This window comes from Phallusia mammillata, chromosome 8 (genome assembly GCF_965637545.1).
Source record: "Phallusia mammillata chromosome 8, kaPhaMamm4.hap1.1, whole genome shotgun sequence".
Lineage (NCBI taxonomy): Eukaryota > Metazoa > Chordata > Ascidiacea > Phlebobranchia > Ascidiidae > Phallusia > Phallusia mammillata.
Window position 1 is genome coordinate 2,099,833 of NC_137259.1, and position 21,762 is coordinate 2,121,594.

The 21,762-nt window shown below is 33.9% G+C and overlaps 1 protein-coding gene across 3 annotated transcripts; it reads right to left on the reverse strand.

Annotated features, from left to right (window-relative positions):
- Positions 1-126: 126 nt before the first annotated feature.
- On the reverse strand, positions 127-21,073 carry LOC145203680 (proto-oncogene vav-like). Of its 3 annotated transcripts, none has more exons than XM_080075937.1 (26): positions 20,716-21,073; positions 20,295-20,411; positions 19,960-20,015; positions 19,327-19,416; positions 17,547-17,667; positions 16,892-17,038; positions 16,741-16,827; positions 15,535-15,639; positions 14,500-14,595; positions 13,891-13,962; positions 13,266-13,358; positions 12,905-13,039; positions 12,486-12,566; positions 12,256-12,362; positions 11,513-11,646; positions 11,030-11,119; positions 10,569-10,612; positions 9,221-9,302; positions 6,918-7,045; positions 6,484-6,546; positions 5,633-5,724; positions 4,908-5,015; positions 4,170-4,260; positions 3,579-3,828; positions 3,008-3,171; positions 127-2,130 (listed from the first exon to the last, which is right to left on the reverse strand). In XM_080075937.1, the coding sequence occupies exons 1-26, from the start codon at positions 20,923-20,925 to the stop codon at positions 2,089-2,091; spliced, it is 2,805 nt and encodes a 934-aa protein (XP_079932063.1). In that variant the 5' UTR covers positions 20,926-21,073; the 3' UTR covers positions 127-2,088. The 3 variants fall into 3 exon arrangements, with proteins under 3 accessions (XP_079932063.1, XP_079932062.1, XP_079932065.1); XM_080075936.1 differs by lacking the exon at positions 5,633-5,724 and adding an exon at positions 6,128-6,243; XM_080075939.1 differs by lacking the exons at positions 5,633-5,724; positions 9,221-9,302; positions 10,569-10,612 and adding an exon at positions 6,128-6,243 and having other exon boundaries at positions 20,716-21,072.
- Positions 21,074-21,762: the final 689 nt, after the last annotated feature.

Sequence of the window (21,762 nt, forward strand, 5' to 3'; positions counted from 1 at the left end):
ACTTGACAAAAAACTGGTGGTTGCTGTACAACGTTGTAAACTAAGTTAATTATGCAAACTGAAAATATTAAATACAAGTCAAATTTAAAATAAGTCAAACCTTACGAAAGCCCAACTCTGACATGCTTTTACCTGATCAATACAAAGACGCAATGTTTTAGCCAGAAACTGCTGATGATACAAACGTCCAGTAAATATAGGAATCAACGTCGAAAATTACGAAAACATACAAAGTACGAATGACAATGAATGAAGTGGGGATTTAATGCATAACCAGCAGCTGATATTGCACGACGAATTATGTAAATGTAACTTTGCGTCTAACAAGCAAAACCGGACACATTCATTTAGCGTTCTAAACCAAAACGTATTGTTCAAAATATTTCAAACAACAAAGAAAGGCTCATTTGAAGCAAAAATCATGTTAGAAAGGCAGTTTATGGGTTTAAAACAACCCTTTTAAACACTTTGGGCTAGTTATTAATTTAACGTTAATGTGGCTGAATCGTATATGTAACAGGTTAAAAACCACAAATTGCGTTTTTTGAGAAAACAAGTTATCAGGTTGTAGCGAGCCACAATAATTTCGAAAAAGTCCTTAGGATAAATGATTTCATTTATTTCAGTGATTGTCGTGGATCCTGACTTCTGAGAGCGTGTAGTGGCTGAAAATGTTACGACTCGTGTTTTAAGTCTTGTTTGTGGGTCAATTATATGGATATGTATAAACTACTTGGCTTGGTTGAGTGCTTGGTGTCCACCTCTACTTGATGGTATATGAAAACAACATCATGGCTTCGGTGAAGATATAACGGTGAAGCAAAGAAGAAAACATAACCGAATAAGCAACCATTTACATAAGTTGAAAAGCAAACAGATGAGATACATCGTATCCAAAATCGTTTCATACACAAAAAGTCGTGATTCCTTCAAACCAGGGGTCGGCGACCTTTTTGCGCAACGGGGCGTTTCAAAACTAAATTTTATCGCGGACCGACCTTTGAAAAGTTACTGCTACTTTAATTCAATGAGAGTTCAAGCTTGTAACAACCATAAGCTGTTATACCTCGGAATTATGTTTCACAGCATATAGCCTGCCAAAGTATAAGGCCCGGTAACAAACTCTGAAGGACAAGTGGTTGCCGACAAAAGATTTCAACGAGAAGTTAGAAATATTGAAACGTAATACTGGTCCAAGATTTTAACCATGAGTTGGAAATATGTCTACATATTTCACTATAGTGAAGCTGGTGCGACATATAGCGGATAAAACAGAACATTTGTAAGCAAAAAAAAAACACGAAAATTGGCTAACTGATGACAATTACATAATCGTTTGTTTACCATTTCAAAATAATTTAACCGCACGGATGAAAAGTTATTATCTAAGTACGTAAAATCAACAACGAAAAAAAATGAATACAGCGGAAAATTTGTGTTTTCACAAAGCCATGAAACGATGAAGTTGAATAAAAACTCGAAGTAAAAGGCACTTGATGTCTTATTGTGACGCAAGAAAAGGAACAATAACCGAATGTTTACAAACAATAAAATGATAGTCAATTGTTACACATGAACCTTTCTTGGTAGGTATAAAACCTTTGGATTATCGGGTCTTTGATAGTGTTACTGGTAGTTTTGAATGTTAATAGGTTTAAAATATTTTTGAAAACGCAGATTTAAAAAATAACTCGATTAAAAATGAAAGATAAAAAAAGCATTTAGTGTTTTTATAATAACGGACAATGGACACAATAAAAAGCTGCTTTAACAACTCTTCATATAGTTCGTAGAGTTACTTGGACAAAAAGTACACAAAACTAACCCAATGCTTGGATAATGGCTTCGTCAGTGCAGCAAGTAAAGAGGAAATACAATCTCCAAACATAAAACATACAAAGAGAAGATGGAAAATACCTGTTTAACCTTTCAATACTTTGCCAAACGGCGGGATTACTGCCAACTGAAGTAATATATTGTGTAAGAAACCGAATTCACAATGCTTTGAATACTGCCATGGCAACGGGGGGAAGTCCCTCGGTATCAGTGCAAGAGATAATGGCAAGAATAAAAAAGAAGAATTCGTAATCACTCAAGTTCTTCGATGAAGCTAGCGGGAAAATACCCAACCTGAAACAAAAAAAAGGATTTCAGAAACTACATGATCACCCAAAGTTGTTGTAAACATACTCACCACAACTTTTTGTTAAAAAAATATGTGTAGATTTTGCACTGACCTCACCATGTTTGTTTTTAATTTTACTGGATCTGTGTTCTTCTTGAAATATTCTTTCTAAAGTTTTCTTAGGCTTTCTTGAAAGATATTTTTTCTTAGGTGGCAACCCTTCAGCTAGTTGCAAATACTTCAACATCAATCATAAACTGTACTTGCTCCAATTTTGGAATAGTGATTTATCCAAGTACGCAATATTTCTTTCGTTGCACTCTCTTCTTAATTACAATGCAACTAGCAGTATCAGCTTCACTATATGCTTCGGTATTCGTCGCAAAACAGTAATGATTCAACTACCTTATTCAAATAGAATCACAGTCTTTGAAATACTCCTACCTTTCCTAACAGTTAACTGTCAAAGAAAGTTACCACGCAAAGAAGTGCTCAGGTCCGCCAATGTCTTTACACTAGCTTACAGGACCATTACTCACTTTTTAAAAAGATTTCAACCGGTACATCTTATTACTACACTGCACTTCGTCCATTAAAACTTTTTGGGTCAGTTTTTAACTGACGCATCCGTCTGTTGTTTTTTGGTCTTAAGCTTAACAAACAGTACAAGTCCTCCGATCTTTCACTGAAGCCATTACTATACTTCACTTACAAAATACTCTTTTTGCTGTAGTTATTAAACACCACCTCCTTTAAACCCGAATAAAAAATCTCAGGTTTAAAACGATTCTAAACTTTAAACTTTGAACTTTAATCTTTACCTTCAAACTATGAACGTGGTTCTTATCATTCTTAAACACTTCAGTTAGATCGAACAAATACCTGTCCGTCGTGTTCCCCTTTCCACCAACCATGGGAGTCACCAGCTTTACTGATCACGTTCACAATCTGTCCTTCCCTCAGTGCGATCTCCTGCGCGCTGCGTGGATCAAAGTCGTAAAGAACACGAGCCCTTCCCAACAAATCGAACGTTCGGCCTTTGAAATCTGCAAGAAGGAAATGAACAAGCTTAGTGGATTAGGCCCTGCTTTCGTAGTTTTTTGTGTATCTGCTGTGTAAAAAGCTTAATGCTTTCTATCAAGAGTGTAAAGTGCTTCTGTACTTGCAAAACACAGAGAGTCTATTTAATCCAAAATCAGCATAATAAATATATATTTTTTAAAATGAATATATTAATAAAAAATATATAATATTTTTGTAATATTAATATTATAAATAAAAGAAATTTTGTAAACATTTTAATGGTAAGCAGGGCAAGCAATTGTTTCAAGTAACTGTAAAAGGTCATTTTTACGTAACGTTCGTTCGGGCATCATAATTGCACATTGTATTGATCAGGTTAAAAATAATAATGTTGAAAGGCCAAACTCCAATCATTGCAACATCAACTTACTTATCTGCTGGATTCCATTTGACACAGAGTTCATGTTGGGTTTAGGGGGTTCTGGTGGGCCCCACGTTCGGAATGATGTAGATGGGGGTGGATGTTTAAAGGATTTCGGGACAGAGGGTGGTTCGGGCCTAATGGGTTGAGACAGGCGAGCAGGGAAAAATTTGGGGTCCCGGTATGGGTATTTTAGATTGGTTTCCAGTCCGAAGAAAGACGAACTCATGGAGTTATCTTGGTAGTAACGGACCAACTCCTGAGAAGTTAAAAAATGAGAAATAAATCACGTAACTGTCAACATAAGGGGAAACAAATCCCGCTGTATAGTTAAAGATTGGGAATTGCCCGACCAGACCAGTAGAAAAGAAATCAATAAGTTATTTTCCACACTTTAATAAACTAAAAGTCGTTGAATAACATGTTAAGATCTGCAAAAAAGACATAGTCCAAATTTATTAAACTTTATCTTTTAAATAGCGCCCAGTTTTGCTGGTAATTATTACGCTTTATACAAAGGTAAAAATAATACCTTTTGTTTTATTTGAATAAGGTTCGAAACAAACGCTTTAAACGATTAGGAGTATGAGCAAGCCTTACCTGGACTGTCCTGAAGTTTTTGCATTCAGCAACAAAATACATGTTGTCTCCGGTTATGTTAATTCTGATGTGTTTCATGTCCGACTGGAAACTGCAAACAATTTAGACTCAATCATTGTGTCTTTGTAAAGAAGACTGAAAACGTTCGCTTAGAAACATAAGCATGAAGCGTGTTACAGCATTTCTGTTTGCATTATTTACTTCACGATTACTGTAAACTTTGTTTCATAATAAAATATATTATCTTGTGTCCTTTATACATGACTAATGTCAACGCTTGGGTGATTTTGTGCATGTGGCAACTTAACTGACCTCTACTCAGCATGTTTAGTTCTATTGTAGTCAAGTTGATTAACGTGACTTGACCATGTGAAATACTTTGCAAATGTTCCATATTTAAATTTATTAATAAGTTGCGTATATTATTTAATTAGAATAATGGTGTTAAAAAGTCTACAATCACAATGCTAAATGTCGAAACATTCTAATGTTTTACATAGATTTTGCTTGGTACATGCAACGTCTTTAAAAGCCATAAATGTAAACCTGAACAACTGTACTCTTGAAATATGAAACGGCAACATTTGATCATTCAATCAGTTTACCTTTCAGCTTTAAAACAACTTTACATTCAAAGTCAAATCACCACTGGCCAATAACATACAGAAGGTTTGTTGAAAAATTTGGATGGATTTCAAAATTTTATGTGGTAACAGTAATACAAGTAACTTAACATACCACAGACTGATAGCCATGTGACCGTCTCTTGTTCTAACAAGGAAAGTTCCGGAGGGTTTTCCACCAAGCATTTGCTCAGCTCCACCCCTATCCATTATGCCTGCATACCTGAATACACAATTTAAACAACATTTGGTGAGTTAGATGCATATCATGCTTGGATACATGCACCATTAAACAAAAAATTGTTTATTGTCTATAAAATTTAACAGAAAATAAGTATCAAAAGAAACGTCAGTTTGTTAACAGTGGTTAAAAACAGAAAAACACAGAAAACAGGTACAGATCTGTATTTAGTAATGTAAATTAATGTGGTGTTATAATGGGTTAGTTGTTGTGTGTTTATATTTGCTGAAAAGACCACTACGTTACTCACTACACCATGTTAGTGTCATTAGGTTATTCTATTCCTACAATGCATTATTTTCGACACCCCCAACACAATGCACTCCAAAGCACACTTAATTCTAAAGCACCACACTTGTGGACTTAAGATTAAAAATTTCAAAAAGTTTTTAATCCAGGAACCATCTCTAGCACTAAATTTGTGCAGTATTGACATTAAAGTAAAAGCATGCTCTTAGCTCGCATCAATACTTGTTTAACATCATAAAACCCAACCACACAGAGCAGTTTTACTTGTTAATATATAACACCTCATACACTCCAATCTAAGTTTGCAAGAAAATTAGTGCCAGTGAAAGCCATGCCCAATCTTATGATACCAGTAATATTTCTCCAGCAGAATTGGATCAGAGAGGTTTGGTTCAGGCTCTGTATAAAGGTTGCCCGGTGTTAACGACCTGTCTGGGGGGATCTGTGAGCGTGAAATTGTGTGTATGCGATGGGTGTTTTGCAGTGAAGTGATGAAGTAAATGTATATGTGTGTGTTGCAAATGAGTTGTATAGAAAGAGAACAAAAAGAAACAAAAAAGTTGATTAGATAAATTAATTGTTTATGTTTTTTTTTAGTTTCAACAAGTGACGTTGAAACCTTCAGTAGTAAAGGTCATTAAATTGTCTTTCATCATTGACTTTAAGTTGTTTCTCAACAAATGTTGTTTTTGTTTTTTACTTCTTTACACATTGTGCACCATGTGCGGATTTTCATTTATTGGCTTGATACATACTATGACGTAAAGCTGAAGTTGGGTGTCAAATAAATTTCAACTTTTTCGAGACAAATTAATGACCGATACTAGCTGAGCTATTTAACAAACCAAGGGCATTCCTCCAAAGGTAAAGAGGAGGGATTGACAATCTTGACTGGATTTTCTTGTTTTTGCAGGTTTGGAGCAACAGGCAGATAATTTTGCTTCTGCACTTTTGAGTGACCCTATTTAGCGATTTGCAACAAGTTAAATTCCCAACTTAACATTTACAAGCAAGTAACTTCACTTGGCTATTGACCTAATACAGTAATTGTCCAAGACCATGACCAACGTGCCCAACATAAAACAAGTTAAAAAATTGCAATCATAAACGTTTATCTTCAAAATAACATAAAAGTGTCCTCTGAAAAGTTAACATCAGGTAGGATTGTAATAAGTTTTGTCTGTTAGACTCCCATACTTACCATTGGGCTCACATAAGATGCAGGAAAATACCCTTTCCTGTCGAATTGTGAGATTGCTGAGCCCTGTTAAAAAAGTGCAGGTTTATGGATAGTCTATAAAATCAGTGGTTCTTAACCTTCAATTGTTTACTACTTCATGAAAATAACCCTCAAAACATGTGGCCCTACGTTAACCAAATACATTGCGAACCAAAAAAGGGTGTATAATTAGGGACATTTGCTTACTTAACATTATAGAAAGGTTAATGTGTCAAATTTACATGTCACTTCTTTATTGTTTATTGGAAGGTATCAGTAAAGGCCTAAACTTGTGGCATCCTTAAAAAAGTATCATTGGTTCTTAGGCCGCCATAGGTCTAAACAACATGAGCAACTCAATGCTCAGATATTGTCAATATTGATTCACAGTTCAACAAAGTTTTTGATATACTTACCACCCACCAATCCGCTGTAACTTTATCAGAAACTTCAACCATTTCACCAACAGCAAATGTGATCACACTTGCTCCAACGAAGGGCGGTGGAGGAAGGCCGTTGTAATCTCGATGAGCTTTATAACCGGCTGTAGAACAAGATAAGTTTGGGAAACTAGAGTAGCAACTTTACCACTTTGCTATTTAACACAATCTGCGCACTACAAAATATGTAATTCTGTTCTTGTAATATCCTTAGCATTTTTGCAGACAGAAACATATGGGATATGATATGTATATTTCGGGAAAAGATGTTGGATATGTGTTTTCTGGATACAAAATAAATAAGTTTCATGTGGTTAAGTATCTGTGCTTAAATTAATATACGATGATTGGGATAATGATACTGAATGCAAAAACTAGTTTACATAACACAATACCCACATCATTAAAATGTTATCTTTAAGACAATATTCAACACCTCAAAGAGTTATGAAGGCAAAAAATGCACATCACACCACTGTAGTTGTAAAGCTGTTATTTATTAAGTACAGAAAAACATACAGCTCCTATTTTGCATTAGATTTCACATTTATGTGTGCAAAGTCAAAAGAAGTTCTATTCATGTGTATCTTGTATTTTGTGCTCAGCTACTTTTGTTTGTCAAACACTGCTCATGCAACTTCCCAGTTTTAAAAGCTCTCCACTAAACTGAAGGTAGAACACAAACCAAAAATTGGTATGTAAAAATGCAACTTTTTTGATCATTAACAAAACTTGGCAGCTGAAAAGTGGTTTATAACATGCTGTGAAATTGAAGTTTGCACAATTTAATTTTAAGAGGACTTAACCTTTTTATGTCAAGAAATAAACAAACCAACTACCAAGCACTGTTAGTAAATCTGGGGAATGAATATTTAATAACCAATTTTTAGTAGAAATGTCACAATTTTGGTTAATAGCTCACTGAATATTCAACTATTTGTTGTAAGCTGTAACTTTGACTGGTCCTGTATAAACTGGTAACTGGATACACAACAGCTGGTCTGTTGCCTCAAAAATTCTTATTTGAAAAAATGCTTAGAAATGTAAATATAACATGAACACATTCATACTGGGATCAGCCCTGAGTCCATGCAGACCTTGGCATACCGATCCAAAATTATCATAGTATGCCCATTTGAAGGCATTAAACCGAATCAAGCTGGTCACCAAGCATTCCCATATGGCAAGGCACAGGCTAGAAAATTCTAGCTATCAGTGGGATTCGAACCTACAGCAGGAGTCTTTCCAGGACTTGAGGATGTTTTCCAGAACACACCTTGCCAAATGCAACCCCTTTAATGAGCCTAGCGTTATGTGAAAGCTAAAGATAGTCTTCTTTTAAACCAAAGTGCCCATATAAGACATTAACTAGTAGTTGTTTGATTTAAATGCAAAACAACCATATGTTCCACTCTGCATCACAAATAAAAACTTCAACTTAAACACACTCCAAACACTTGCACACAACAAAAATATCTGAATCTTCAACAAACACAGCAATACAGTCTAACATGCTTTCAAATTGAAATTCAAGGCACAGTATCTCAATTGGTTGACTGAGATGAAAAAAATTTTGCATGGTAGCTTTTGGTGCCTGGCATGTGAATCCAAAAGATATTTTTTCACAGTATTGGAATTACTGGATTTTTTATGCTGATGTGACAAAAATTTAGGATTTTGGAACTTAGTAATACATCTGTTTATTTTTTGTTTGGTTACAATAACCTGTTAACAATGATGTTATCGCACTATGTTTTATGGCAGGGGTCGGCAACCTTTTAGGCGACGCGTGACAATTTACTTGTTATTTCCTTGTGGTAATGGCTTCGCGTGCCAACGTTTTTCTAAATAATAGTGGTTCGTGCCAGCAGATAACAATAATAAAAAGAAAGCAGAGTGTTTTGTATATGTAAGGCTGAATTATACAACAATGACATGATAAAAACTATCAACAAGCAGTGTAACAGGTTAAATGTTACTCCAATATAAACACGCAAATCGGTTGGCATGCCATGAAAAACCACCTGGCGTTCCAACCTTGGCATGCATGCCAGGGGTTGCCGACCCCTGTTTTATGGTTTCATACCTTTAAGCTGTCAGCAAACCATTTCAAGTTAAGAGTTTGAGATTTTTTTAATGTTAGGAGATGTTGAATGTTTTAAACATCTTTTTAATGTGTAATGTAAAGGTTTTTTAATGACCAAAAACAAAAGCAATTTACAATCTAATCATTGACATTGTATACAACTTGTGAAAAGTGATTCCAATTATATACTTACTGGTTGTAGAAGTTCCAATAACCGAAAGTGATTTTTTTTGGCGAGGCGAAGGCTTTTCTGGAGGGTTGACTGTACAGGACCGCTAAATTTTCATTAAAACTCAGGTCAGCACAAAACGTAACATCACCCATGCAAACCAAAAATCAAAACTAAACTTGTTGCTTATTTCAACAAGTTTACTTCAGCAAACATTTTCATGCAAATACAAACGCTTATAATTTAGAGCAGTGGTTCCCAACCTTGTTTTATCGCGACCCAAATACTTCCAAAAAGTTTGTTTTGTGGTAATGGACATGTATTCTTACTATTTGGGCTGTATTTTGTCTCATTCAGCCCGAGCTTTTGAGCTGACTCAAGCATTATCAGCCAATTTGATGTCACAAACAGAATTAACCATTATCACAGCAAGTTGTCCTGAAATTATTTCGGGGCAACAATTTAAAGCAGCTTGTTACAAAATAGACAAATATACCTTCTTTTGTTGAAAACAATGGGGCATTACTCGGTATAGGAGAATCCTATACCTTCAACTTTAAATTACACTACATTTATCAAATTAAATGATACAAATACTTCACAGTTTGGGAAGCGCTATTAACCCTATAGGAAGTGTGAAAGCGAAACAAGTTTAAGGAAAAGCTCATTACCATTGTGTTTAATCAAAGGTACTGTGGCAAATTAAATGCCCAACCTTGCTCTCAAAATCACAAAAAAGCACAAACAATTGCCAGTAAACACAACATATTCAAAGAGCAGCATGTTTAAGCTGATGCACCCCTTCAAAAAACGAATAAAATCTGCTTGTAAGAAAAAATTATCTGAGTTTCACCATTCTTGCAAGCATATATATTCATACAATCAGTAATGTTGAAGTCCCCCCCCAAACTTTAAAAACTGTCACCATCGCCCGCCCCAGTTGAAGAACCCTGATTTAAAGCCTTGGAAAAAATAACGGTACGAAACGAAGTCAAAGAGTAACCCCTCTTATTGTCACAAAAACAGGTGACCAAACAGAATTTTCAAGCGACCCAACTTTGGGTCACGACCCATAGGTTGGGAAACACTGATTTCCAAGGTAATCACTTTTTATGCTCTGCTCCCATTTAAAACTTTAAAATAATCAACATTGGGCAAACTTTTACGTATGTTTTGTCAAACTTCAACTCAAGGAGTGGAGAAGCAATCTTAATTTGGAGCGTGTTGAACCCTACTCATTAAAGTAAAGTTTAGCACAAAACATAAGTTTTAAAGCAGAGTTGCCATTAATACAGAAAAACAAATACTGGCTCATCCCACTATGCACAGTTTATAAGTTAAATGAAACCCATATGGGGTAATGAGGACTTACTCGAATCCCACGCTGTGGGACTTGGGGTATTACTTCTTCAGTTGCTGTAAAAGAAACAAACAAATGAATTCACTTGCTATTTAAAAACATGCTAATCTTGCACTCTTGTGACTGCTGCAAAGTCTTGTGCTGTGTTGGTAATAAACTAAAAATAAAATGTTCTCAACAAAAACCTTTCCACCCTTTCACTGAAAATAGCACTTTATCTGTTTCTAAACAATCTAACCTTGCGATTCCAAAAAATAAATAAATTTTACAATAGGTAAAAAGTAAGAATCCTGCTTATGTTGAAAAACAGTTGCAATTAAATATCACTTTGGAACACTAAACATGCAATTGAAGAGTAATTTAATCAAAAGATAACTCCTGAAGAACTGGTTAATAAAGAATATACCATGCAGACGTTTTAATTCTTTAATAATGGTTATGTTTTTGGTTAAAATATCGAAGCTATTACTCACAATCGGTTGGTGCAAAGTTGTTCAGAGTTTGGTTTTCAATTTTCTTCAACGTGTCGGCCAAACAGGTCTTGTGACATTTTGCGTTGGTTTCTTAGACAAACAAACACGAACAGAATTTTGAAACATGTGCCTTTTAACTACTACCTAATTTGTTTATCTATTACTGAATAAGGATGTGCCAGGACTATACAACTAAAACCAACATATGTAAATCCTGGGGAAATAAACATATGCTTTGATTGCAATTTAATTTGGCTTAATTTAGTATTCAATATTGCAGTTAAGTATAACTTTATTATGAATATTATTGCAATGACAAAATACATCCCATTAGGTCAAAAGAAGACATATATATCTAAGCAATAACACATAAGGTTTTTTTTTGCTTGCAGATAGTCGTTCTAAGTAGCTACTATGTTACTGTAAAACACCAATATACTCAAGTCTTGGTTACACTGATTTAGTTGTCAGCAAAATACCTACTTTGACAGATGTATCCCTGGTAGAAAGTTCCAAGCAGCAATTTGTTGCAACTGTTGCAGTAAGTGGCCTCGGAGAAAGTTTGCATTTTGAAGTGATGTTGCTTTGATTTGATTGCATGGGGATTGATGTTGTCGCTGTCATAAAAATGTAACAAGATTAAAAAAGTTTACTTAAAAGCAACAATACACACAGGTTGTTTTGTAGCATTTGTATTCTTGAACTGTGTGTTTGCATTTGTTTAAACCAGTGGTTCCCAACTGGGGAGGAATTCCTCCCTAGGGAGGAACTTTATGAGTTCAGGGAAGGAATTTCATAAAAAGTGTAGAACAAATTTTTACATTGGAAATGTTACAGAATATTTTTTATACACATTAGGGATGTCCATATAATTTGGATCCGGTTTACATTTGAAACCAGTTGTAAAGGATTCTGAAATGGACATCCCTAATCCCTAAAATCCCATCCCTAAAAGGTCTATTTCAAATTGCCATAATTTTTATGTTATATTTGTTTTTCGTCTGATGGGGAAGAATGAATAGTTCGAAAATGGGCAAAGGGAGGAATGTAACAAAAAAGGTTGGGAACCACTGGTTTAAACTAACTTACAGATTAAGTTGGAAAACAATTTTGAAGAAAATATAAAAAAAAGATGCAAACACTTTAAAAAGGTCTCAATTGTTTATACATTATATCAGGTAAAATGCATTGCTGAAAAAACTTCCTTAACTTCAGTGTTTACTTACAATGCATTTTTTATGCCTTCCAACCATTTCGATCTGTCAAGTTCGGTTTTGGCATAGAGAACATATGACCCACTGTTGTTGCCATATAAGGTAATACTCCATGACCACTAATGTGCAAAAAAGAAATTACTGAAGCAAAATGTCACTTTCACAGCACAAGTAATAAAAGTGAAGGAGGTTTAACTCAACAAAAGTAACAAACTCAAGTTGTGCCAGTTGTAAAATGTTACCTTTCCGCCCCGAGAAGGTTGCAAAGTTTCATCCAGTCGATATTCTTCAAGCCGGAGGAGATCCTTCAAGCAGTAAATTCCCTACAAAATATCAACAGAAAATAGAACAAGTGGGAAACACCTGCATGCAACTGTAGTTTTGTTGTCAAGCACATTCCACAAACTTTGTTCACTCAGGTGGCAAGAGTATGTAACTTATGAAACTTTTTTATGTCCTTTTTGTATCTTCATCAGGGCAATGGCACAATACCCAATCATGGCACACAACACCATCACACAAAAAATGAGTGCCAGTCTCTATTTTTTCATATAGTTGCTGTTACAGCCAAAGATAGTTTAGTAACTACACATAGTTAAAACAAAAAGTTTACCAGATAATGGGTAACTGATAGTGTCCAAAACAATAATAACCAGTTTACCTTGTCAGCTTTAGTCATGAACAGCGCTTGATCAAACAAAAAAGTATTTCTCGCTTTCGGATTTTTGTCTTGGGCTCCTTTTATTTTTAACTCCCCATCTTTTAACAACCGACCATAAGAATAAAGTGGACTTTGCTGTAAAAAAGCATCTTTTTAAATTTCAGCAAAAAAACAAGCAGATATTGTATTGTAACCTATTACAAAAAGGGTATTTAATCTTTATCTAATTATTTTATTTTGATTTAAATACTCAATTGCTTCTAAATATAAAATAAAGAGAACAACACTTTTCACAACAAAATTAGTTCACATAAATACTAATCTAAAGAACATAAATAAAGTTTTAAAAAAGATAAATTACCGTGTTGTAATCAGTGAGGCATGACTCAACTTTGTTGATTGTAATTAACATTTCACTGTCGCGTTTCACTTCATTCACATAGTGGGATAGTTCCTACAACAACAAAAAATCTTTGAGAACAACAGAGTTACTTCAGTTACTTTTCTTTGATCAAGAAAAGCATTTTGACTCAACAAACAAGTTCTGTAAACCAACATATGTGTAAACATGTATTCAACACTTTGGACTACCATTTTTTATGTTGGCAGTTTTTACATGCAAAGTTAACAAGTTAAGAATGTAAAAACAATGTATTGTGGAACAAAAGTAAACAGGGCTCAAAAATGGACATATGGCATGACCAAATTTGTCATTTATAATTGCACACATGGGCATTGGCATGGGTGATTTGTAACATCATATCAACCTTACCATAAAGATTTTTAGCCTTACGGGTAGATGCCCCCTCAAAAAAGCACTCTTACTATAATTTTAGAACATGCTTGTCACAATATATCATTAACTCAATAGTTAAACAAAAACCAGTGAGTATTTTTGTGTATCATATTAGTTGATTTTATGTTGAGACTTTAAAATATGAGGGTTTGCCCATGTTTATGGGTAAGTTTTCATGAACATTTTGTACCTGCATTGCTTCCAATGCTTTCTGCATTTCCTTCTTATCAGGGTGGGAGTCTGGTGTATGTTTGTTGAGTTCCTACATACATTGGAATGTTGAAGTTTTACCATGTGACTTTAACCATACAATGTCAAAAGGACAAGGTTGCAAATAACAACTTAAATTTCCATAGTAAATGATGTTATTTACAGAAAAAATGCTAAAAATGAACATTAACACAAAAAAAATTTGTAGAATATTAAGTTTAAGAATTCATGTTTAACGGTGCCCACTTTATTACTGTTTGGGATTAAATTGGAGTTTAATACAATGCTACTTCAGTATAGATTAAAATTCAGAAAAACATTAAGTCACAAAGCTTTTATTCCAAACATATGTTCCACTCTTTTTAGCAGCATTATTTTTGATTTAAAATAACCTACACAAATAAAGTATTACAGATTTTCAAAATTGAAGTCAGAGTTTTGGTACTAAATTATATATGTGTGCTATTGTATATAATTGTACAAACAAATTCTATGCTTTTTAAAATCTCCAATACCGAGCTACATTAAGGTCTAACATTGTTGTTTAGAAATTCTTTGAAATCTTATTTAGGGTGAAGTTCAATCTTACTTTGATAAGCAGATGATATTTGAGAACCCTCTGCATAGGAACACAGACCAGTTCACGAAGCTTGAATTTGCTTGGACTTGCCTTATTCTGCAAATCCTGCAAATAATTTAATTTACAAATTTTAGAACTCGTACACTTTATTTCAAAATAATAGTAGCAACTTTGATGTGTTGCATTCACAATTAGTCAAATATTTTGTCATTAAGAAGATGGTTAAGAAGAAAAACTGTTTATACATTAGTGTCAATGCTTAGTACCATAGGAATTAGTTGTCAGTTCGTGCAGAAACAAAGTATTATTCAAGCTTACAAAAGCACTGTTTTCACACCTAAATGGAAATCTCCTGCGGGTGCAAAACTAAATCAGAGACATGTTGACCAAAACATGCACAAAAATGTCAATGTACTAGTCCAGTGGTTCCCAAATACTCTCAGCATATGGTGCTTAAATAAACCATTTTTTATTATATCAGGCCAACAACATAAGAGGTGTTAACTGTTAAGTTCACTTTATTGCTTTCATGACAAATACAGAGAAAAAGAGTTATAAAACGTTTTTATGGACTTCAAGTCCTAAAATACTAGGGAATGTTTGTACTTTAAAATAAGGCAAATGTTGTGTTGCACACTTGAAAATATACCATGCCGCAATCAATATTGAATAGAAGACCAGTCTACAAACTGGTGCCTGGCAATTCGATAATGTAAATTTCATTGTGGTAATATGATCATGCATTTCCACAACACTGCTGTGCCATTTTTTTTTAACATGATCATAGCAATGAGGTTAGGGTAAATGTGACATAGTTACAATGTTGTTAAAATATACACAATGTCATTTTCATACAATAAAATTGCAATGAACCACAGAAAATAATGCATGGCTTAAACATATATGTATAGCAGAAAAGGCTTTGATATATATACAGCATTATTATTTATTAGTGAAAACAGCCAATAAACAATAGTACGGAAATGTTTACTGCAAGTGCAAGTGCAAGTGCAAGTTCCAGCACACATTCTTATGACTACAAACCTCAATGACCAATCTCATTGTCTCATTGCTTTTCATGAGTTCTTCCACCAAGTCCTGTGAGTCAGTCATACTGCTGCAATATTCCCCATACACAAGGAAACGATCCTGAAAGTTTGTAACAGGGCATTGTTAGACCATGGTTGAATAGTTTAACAGAAAATGAAGTTTGCCAACAAACAAAGCTGCTGAATGTTATCACAACACAAATACATGACTATTTGGTAAAACAACTTTTGAAGTAATTTTAACAACAGCATACAGTAAAATGTTCTTATTTTGTCAGTAATTCCCCCTAAAGGAGTAATTTGACATTTTATGGGGTATTTACATAAAAAATGTGTGTAGATTTTGACAACAAGCTTCTGTGCTGTAATGGTTGTTAAGTTGCATTTTTAAGTGGTAACATAAATTCATCTAGTTGTTCTCAGGAGTAACAACACTGGAAAGGTAAAGAATAGTGGCAGTAAACAATGCAATGAACATGTATACTGATGTACAAGTTTAATGGTGACTATCTTTTAACTCAAACTACTATTTAAGTCCATGTTCAGTTTCTTAAATTTTTCAATGGGCAAATGTGCTATATACGAGTATAAGATTAGAACGACCAAATGTTTGCTTCTAAAAGCAGAACTAACATCACCGAAAGCAGAAAGCAACAACGTTAAAGGCCAATTCTATCATTCCCCAAAACAGTAATTGGTAGGGAATTAGTCAAATCATGTCATTGAGTATGACCTGAGCAGACTAGCGTGTTAGTGTGTAGTGTTTGTAGATCATAAACACAATTACTTTCTGTTTTAAAGCAAGGCTAGTGATGTACTAAACCGAAAAGCTTGCGCAACCGGGAACGCTGCAACACATTTTCACAAGGAAAAAAACAAACAACGGTCCAATTCAAAGCTTTAATCCTAGGTAGAATTTTTAATAAACCTATGTGCTGTTTTATATAGTGGTCAAGATTTTTTGCACATTTAACCATCAATAGCTTGCCAAAGCACTTTGTTCTCTCATTACCTCGCTATGAAACTGAAACTGTTTTGAAGTATCATCAAAAAGGTTTTGAAAAAATTTAGGTATAAACGTTTAACACCAGTTTCACTCTTGCAAGGAATAAAATTGAGTTGGATTCATTTAAAAGTGAATTTTTTTTTTTTTTAATTTTAAAAGTGAATGACTTTTTCTTTGTAATAGTTTTTGACAAACCTTGTATTTGAGAAAAGGTTGACTCAGCTTATCATTCTTGGCACGCTCAATTTCTTTAAAAAACTCTTTGTGAATGTTGTGCAGAACCTGAAAACAAGACACATAATGTTAATACAGAATGCAATTGTGTGATTCAGATAGTTTTGCTTACATCCATGTTCATAAACATTGTCTGAATGTCTTTTATTGTGAGCCTGCTCTGCAACGGTTCCTTGAATTTTATTAGCATCATGTTTAGATGTTGAACATAGTTGCGTTCAGTTTCAAGTATTTCGCTAACACAGCAACTTCGGCGATCCTAGAACAACAAAATTTGGTTGACTCATGACTGCCATAAGTTCATAATTTTGGGGGAGACAAAAGTTGTGGAAAACAGAGTGAGAGATAGGAGTAAGGAGTTTGGCTCTGAAGACAGTGGAGTTAACATTGTTGATAACTTTCAACCAACTTTACTGAACAAATCACAATAAATTATGCAAGTGAAAAACACAAAGACTTCTTTTTGGTTAAAGTTGAAAAAATTTTTAGTACCAGAGTCAGAAAATGTTTATGAAGTGAATGGGAAGTTGGAATTTTTTTTCCCAAACCCTGATGGAAAAAATACTTTTAGAACAATAGCCTGGATAGTTTAGGAAAATTCATGTCTATGGATCTAGAGAACATTTGTCATTTGGGGATTTAACACCACTGCCGCAGAAAAAATGAGCAATCGCATTCTATGGCTTTTTTCGACAGTTTATAGCATTTTTTCTATCAAAATTGGGATGCAAGTTTACAACACCATAAAAACGCAAATCGTGAATTACTTTGGTTGGTGATGTCACAGTGGTTGGTGCAATCAAAGAGCCATAAATCTCTTCCTCTTCTTTATTTTCTGCATCAGCAACTGAATCATAAAGGTCCTCTTCATCTGCTAGATCTCGATCACTATTACAAAACAAATTTTGAATTGCAAAAACTTGTGATGGCGTCAACAAGGCAACTAAGTGATAGTCAATACCTATTGAAAATGGAGTCCTGTTAATAAAGTAAGTTGCATACCATATTTTTATAGTTTGGGAACTACTGGTATATATATACTAGATTTAAACATTTTAATCAAGTGTTTTTTTGCTGGGCAAATAATTCCCTTGATATATAAATGTCTAAATGTTTCCCTATCAACACACACAAACCAATGGACTATTAGACACAAACTAAACAGAAGCATCTTGCGGTGGCTTTTCGCAAATGGAAAGACCACACTTTTCAGTTATGTGAGGTTTTACAGGCATGGTTAAGGTTAATAACAGCTAGTTGCCCAATTTTGTTCGAAGTTCTGGTCATTTCAATGTGTAAAACCTAGGAATTTTATTTTTGGCAAATGGAAAATTTGTGGCCCCACAACATGAATGAAAACTGTATATATCAGCTGTTGTAGTTATGCTTATGTTTCAAGTTTGTAAAACCAAACTTAACCCGACAACTTCAGTTAATCTTATTGCCAGTAAAGCTATCAACATACCACCTAAGCCGTTGTAAAATAGCCCATTCATAAATTATGCATCCTCAGATGAATTGCTTTAGAATTGTTATTATTCACACATATGCCTTACTAGCAGGCCAATATTTGCCATTTAAAGGATAACCAATAAATGATTTGCAATCTTGTCCTAATACATATAAGTTTTTGTAATATGTTTTAGTATTTGCTAACACTGCAAAAACCTTAGGTATAGAATTTTGTTTACACAGCTACTTAAATTGCTGAACTAGTGTAAAAAATATATCAGTTGAATGATAACATGATATACAACCATAATAAATAGATTGTAGTCAAAAGGCAATTAACAACCGAACGAAGAAGTCACCAGCGTATACCACAGCACCAGCGCCATAGCACACTAGCAGTGATATGATTCACCAGAAAAGTGGAACAAGGAAGTAGATTAAACTTACGTCAAGTCACCACAACTAACAATTCACAAAACCTGGAATACAAGTGTCTAATCCAAAGTTATTGTGCTTTCATTGTTGATAAATTGTGTGAAACAGATATTGGGACCAAGTTTCTTACTAACACAACTGACATTGTTCACCAAGGATAGTATGTAATATTGCTATAAGGGCTTGCAAGTAACACAGTACAATAGGCTTAGCTATAAATGCAAAACATTGGTTGAAACTTTAGATTATGCAAAATCAAACAGTTCTCAAAACATATGAAGAATGTTACCTTTAAAATATTGAGTAAGATATCACTTGTGACTTTTTAAATATGTTAACCATTATTTTATTTCATACGGATTTATAAAGCATTTACAAACAACAGCTTAAAACACCAGAAACTAGATGGTTTCTTTTGCTTGGTCATGTGTCCCCATACACATAAAAAACAATGTTCGTAAACAAAATTACCACATTATCACAAAAATCACTTGCAAATGGACACTTTAAGTTAAAAACCAGACAAGCTGGCCCTGGTTTTTGAGCATTTTTATAATGAATGAATAATTCCCCCGCACACTACACAGGCATAAAATAAGCCAACATAAATGTTATGTATTGTTTTGTGTATGTAAGCCCAAAAGTTGGAAGTTCACAAACCTGGCAAGATCCGGTAAATTGCGATAAATGTCCTCCTCTTCTTCCCTGTGTCGATATGAAAGAGATAAACGATTGTTTTCAGGAAACGGCCTGAAAAGAAATTAATCGCATGTTATTTCAAATCACTTCTTAAAGCATTACCAGTAAAAAGCACCAAAGATTGTCACATTAAAGACCTAATTCTCAAAATGTTGTCCTCTTATCGAAGCATTATCGGTAAAAAGCACCAAAGATTGCGTCACATTGACACCTTAATTGTCATAATGTTTTTATCAAACTATCAACATGTGCAATACAATTGAAAATGAAGCATGTGTTTAACTATTGCAAAACAAATTTTGCAACTGACAAAGCTTTCAATAATGAAATGTTGAAAACGCTGACTGTGTTTGTATGATAAATATACATTGTGAGCTAGTTTCACTTTTGGACAGGAAGGGAGCATTCAGTTTGTCATGACTACAAACCAACGTATAGAGCCGAAACCACTCCTAAAGTCACATTAAAAAGCCAACCGGTATTAAACAGTTCTGGTTGTTCTATATTTTACAAATGTGCATTATTTTGCCAAACAAAGTATATAAGTCTTTAATAAGCTGTAAAAACATAAAATGGTAAGAGCTTTAAACCAACTTGAATCTTGAGGAAGCAATTGGTGTCTGTGATAACAGCGATAGAACATGCAAAACCTGAAAAAATATTACAAATAGGTAAACAAGTTGTTCCTGCCAGGCATACTACAATTGTTGCCATTTTAGCAGATTTTTAATGCAAAAAAACTGTTTTTAAGTGTCTAATACACAACGCCTTTATCAGGCTAATGGCATGTCATAAAACAAAAACGTTTTCATAACATAACAGATGTTTTTACCAAAAAATCTGCTGGAAGGGCAACAGTTTTTATTACAAACAGACGTTTACAAATTAGAAGCATTTTTTTAACAACTTGCTAAAAAAGCTAAGCACACCTTGGGAAACTTGGTCATTTCAAACAATTGTTCGGACAAAAACAATTCTTCTTCAGAGAATTGAAACACCATCCCCAAAGATTCCAAGACTGTTTCAATGTTTTGAATGCATAAAAACTAATAAAACAAATACAATAATTAATTACAATACCCAATAAAATATTCAAGCAACCTTGTGACACAAAGTACAAAATGACAATAATTTTAAATCCTTTTGAACATCTGTTTTCATAGACTTTACATTGGCTTCATAGCATTCTGAATGTGCTTTTTGGGGTACAAACTTGCATGAAGAAAGATATTTACACAACGTTTTGACACAAAGTATGAAATAATAATTTGAAATCCTTTTGAACAAACTACTTTCATGGCCTTTATATTGGCTTCGTGGCATTCTTAATGTGCATTTTTACAAACTTACTTGAAGCATTTGTGGTCTTAGATTGATTCTGGCGAAATCAACAGCTCCTGGTTTAATCACATTGAGGAGGTTACACAAAACCACACCATCTCTCAAAGTTTGAGCAAGGTCAAACACCGTAGCATAGCTTTGTGATGTTCTGTGTTGTCGTGGTAATACACCAGTGTCTATAAGCCAACGAACACATTGTCTCCATAATTCCCGATCCATTTTGACAATCCTTCAACTGTCTTTAATCCTTTGGGTAATTTTTCTTTTGTAAAACCTGTTTGATCTGCATGAATTGCCAGTACTAGCACCAGCATTTACACACCATATTTTACATGATTTTAACCCCTTGAGACATAAAAAATGGTTAATACATATTTGTTAAACAGTACATAGTCCAGTAAAAAACATAGAAAAAAATTAATAATGTTACCAAAGATGATGTGACATATTGTTCATTATTAAAAGTAACAAACATAGGCAATACACGAAATAGGCTATTGCTGCCAGGCATACTTTTATAGGCAATACACTTTTGTTTAGAAATTTTAAGATAATTAAATTATTATCTAACAACAACACATCAGATATATATACCATTTGTCTTGCTGTGATCAATAATTTTCCGCTACAAATTTAAGTCTATGATAAAAACAAAACATAAAGGCTAAAACTTTTCAAAAATTATGATAATGTAAAGAACACAATAAAATCACAATACCAAATGTGTTATTTACCAACATGCAGCAAACCCCAATTAAACCTTTTCACTAAACTCGCATCGTTTTGAAAAGTTAAGGAAACAAAACCAGATTTACAACCACAAATTGTTCGAGTTTGAGTTTAAAATTAACTAGTAATTTTGTAAGAAACACACAACGTAGTTAATGCCCTCCAAAATATGGAAATCTTCAATTAAAATTTTCAGAATGTGACATATTTTGTGCAAATAAACTTACTGTTACTGTTCATTTTAAAACAAACTAATCCCGAAAAAAGAAAACAAGTTCCATATCAGAATAAAGTCGGAAAAACGGTCACGTGATTACTCTTTATAAT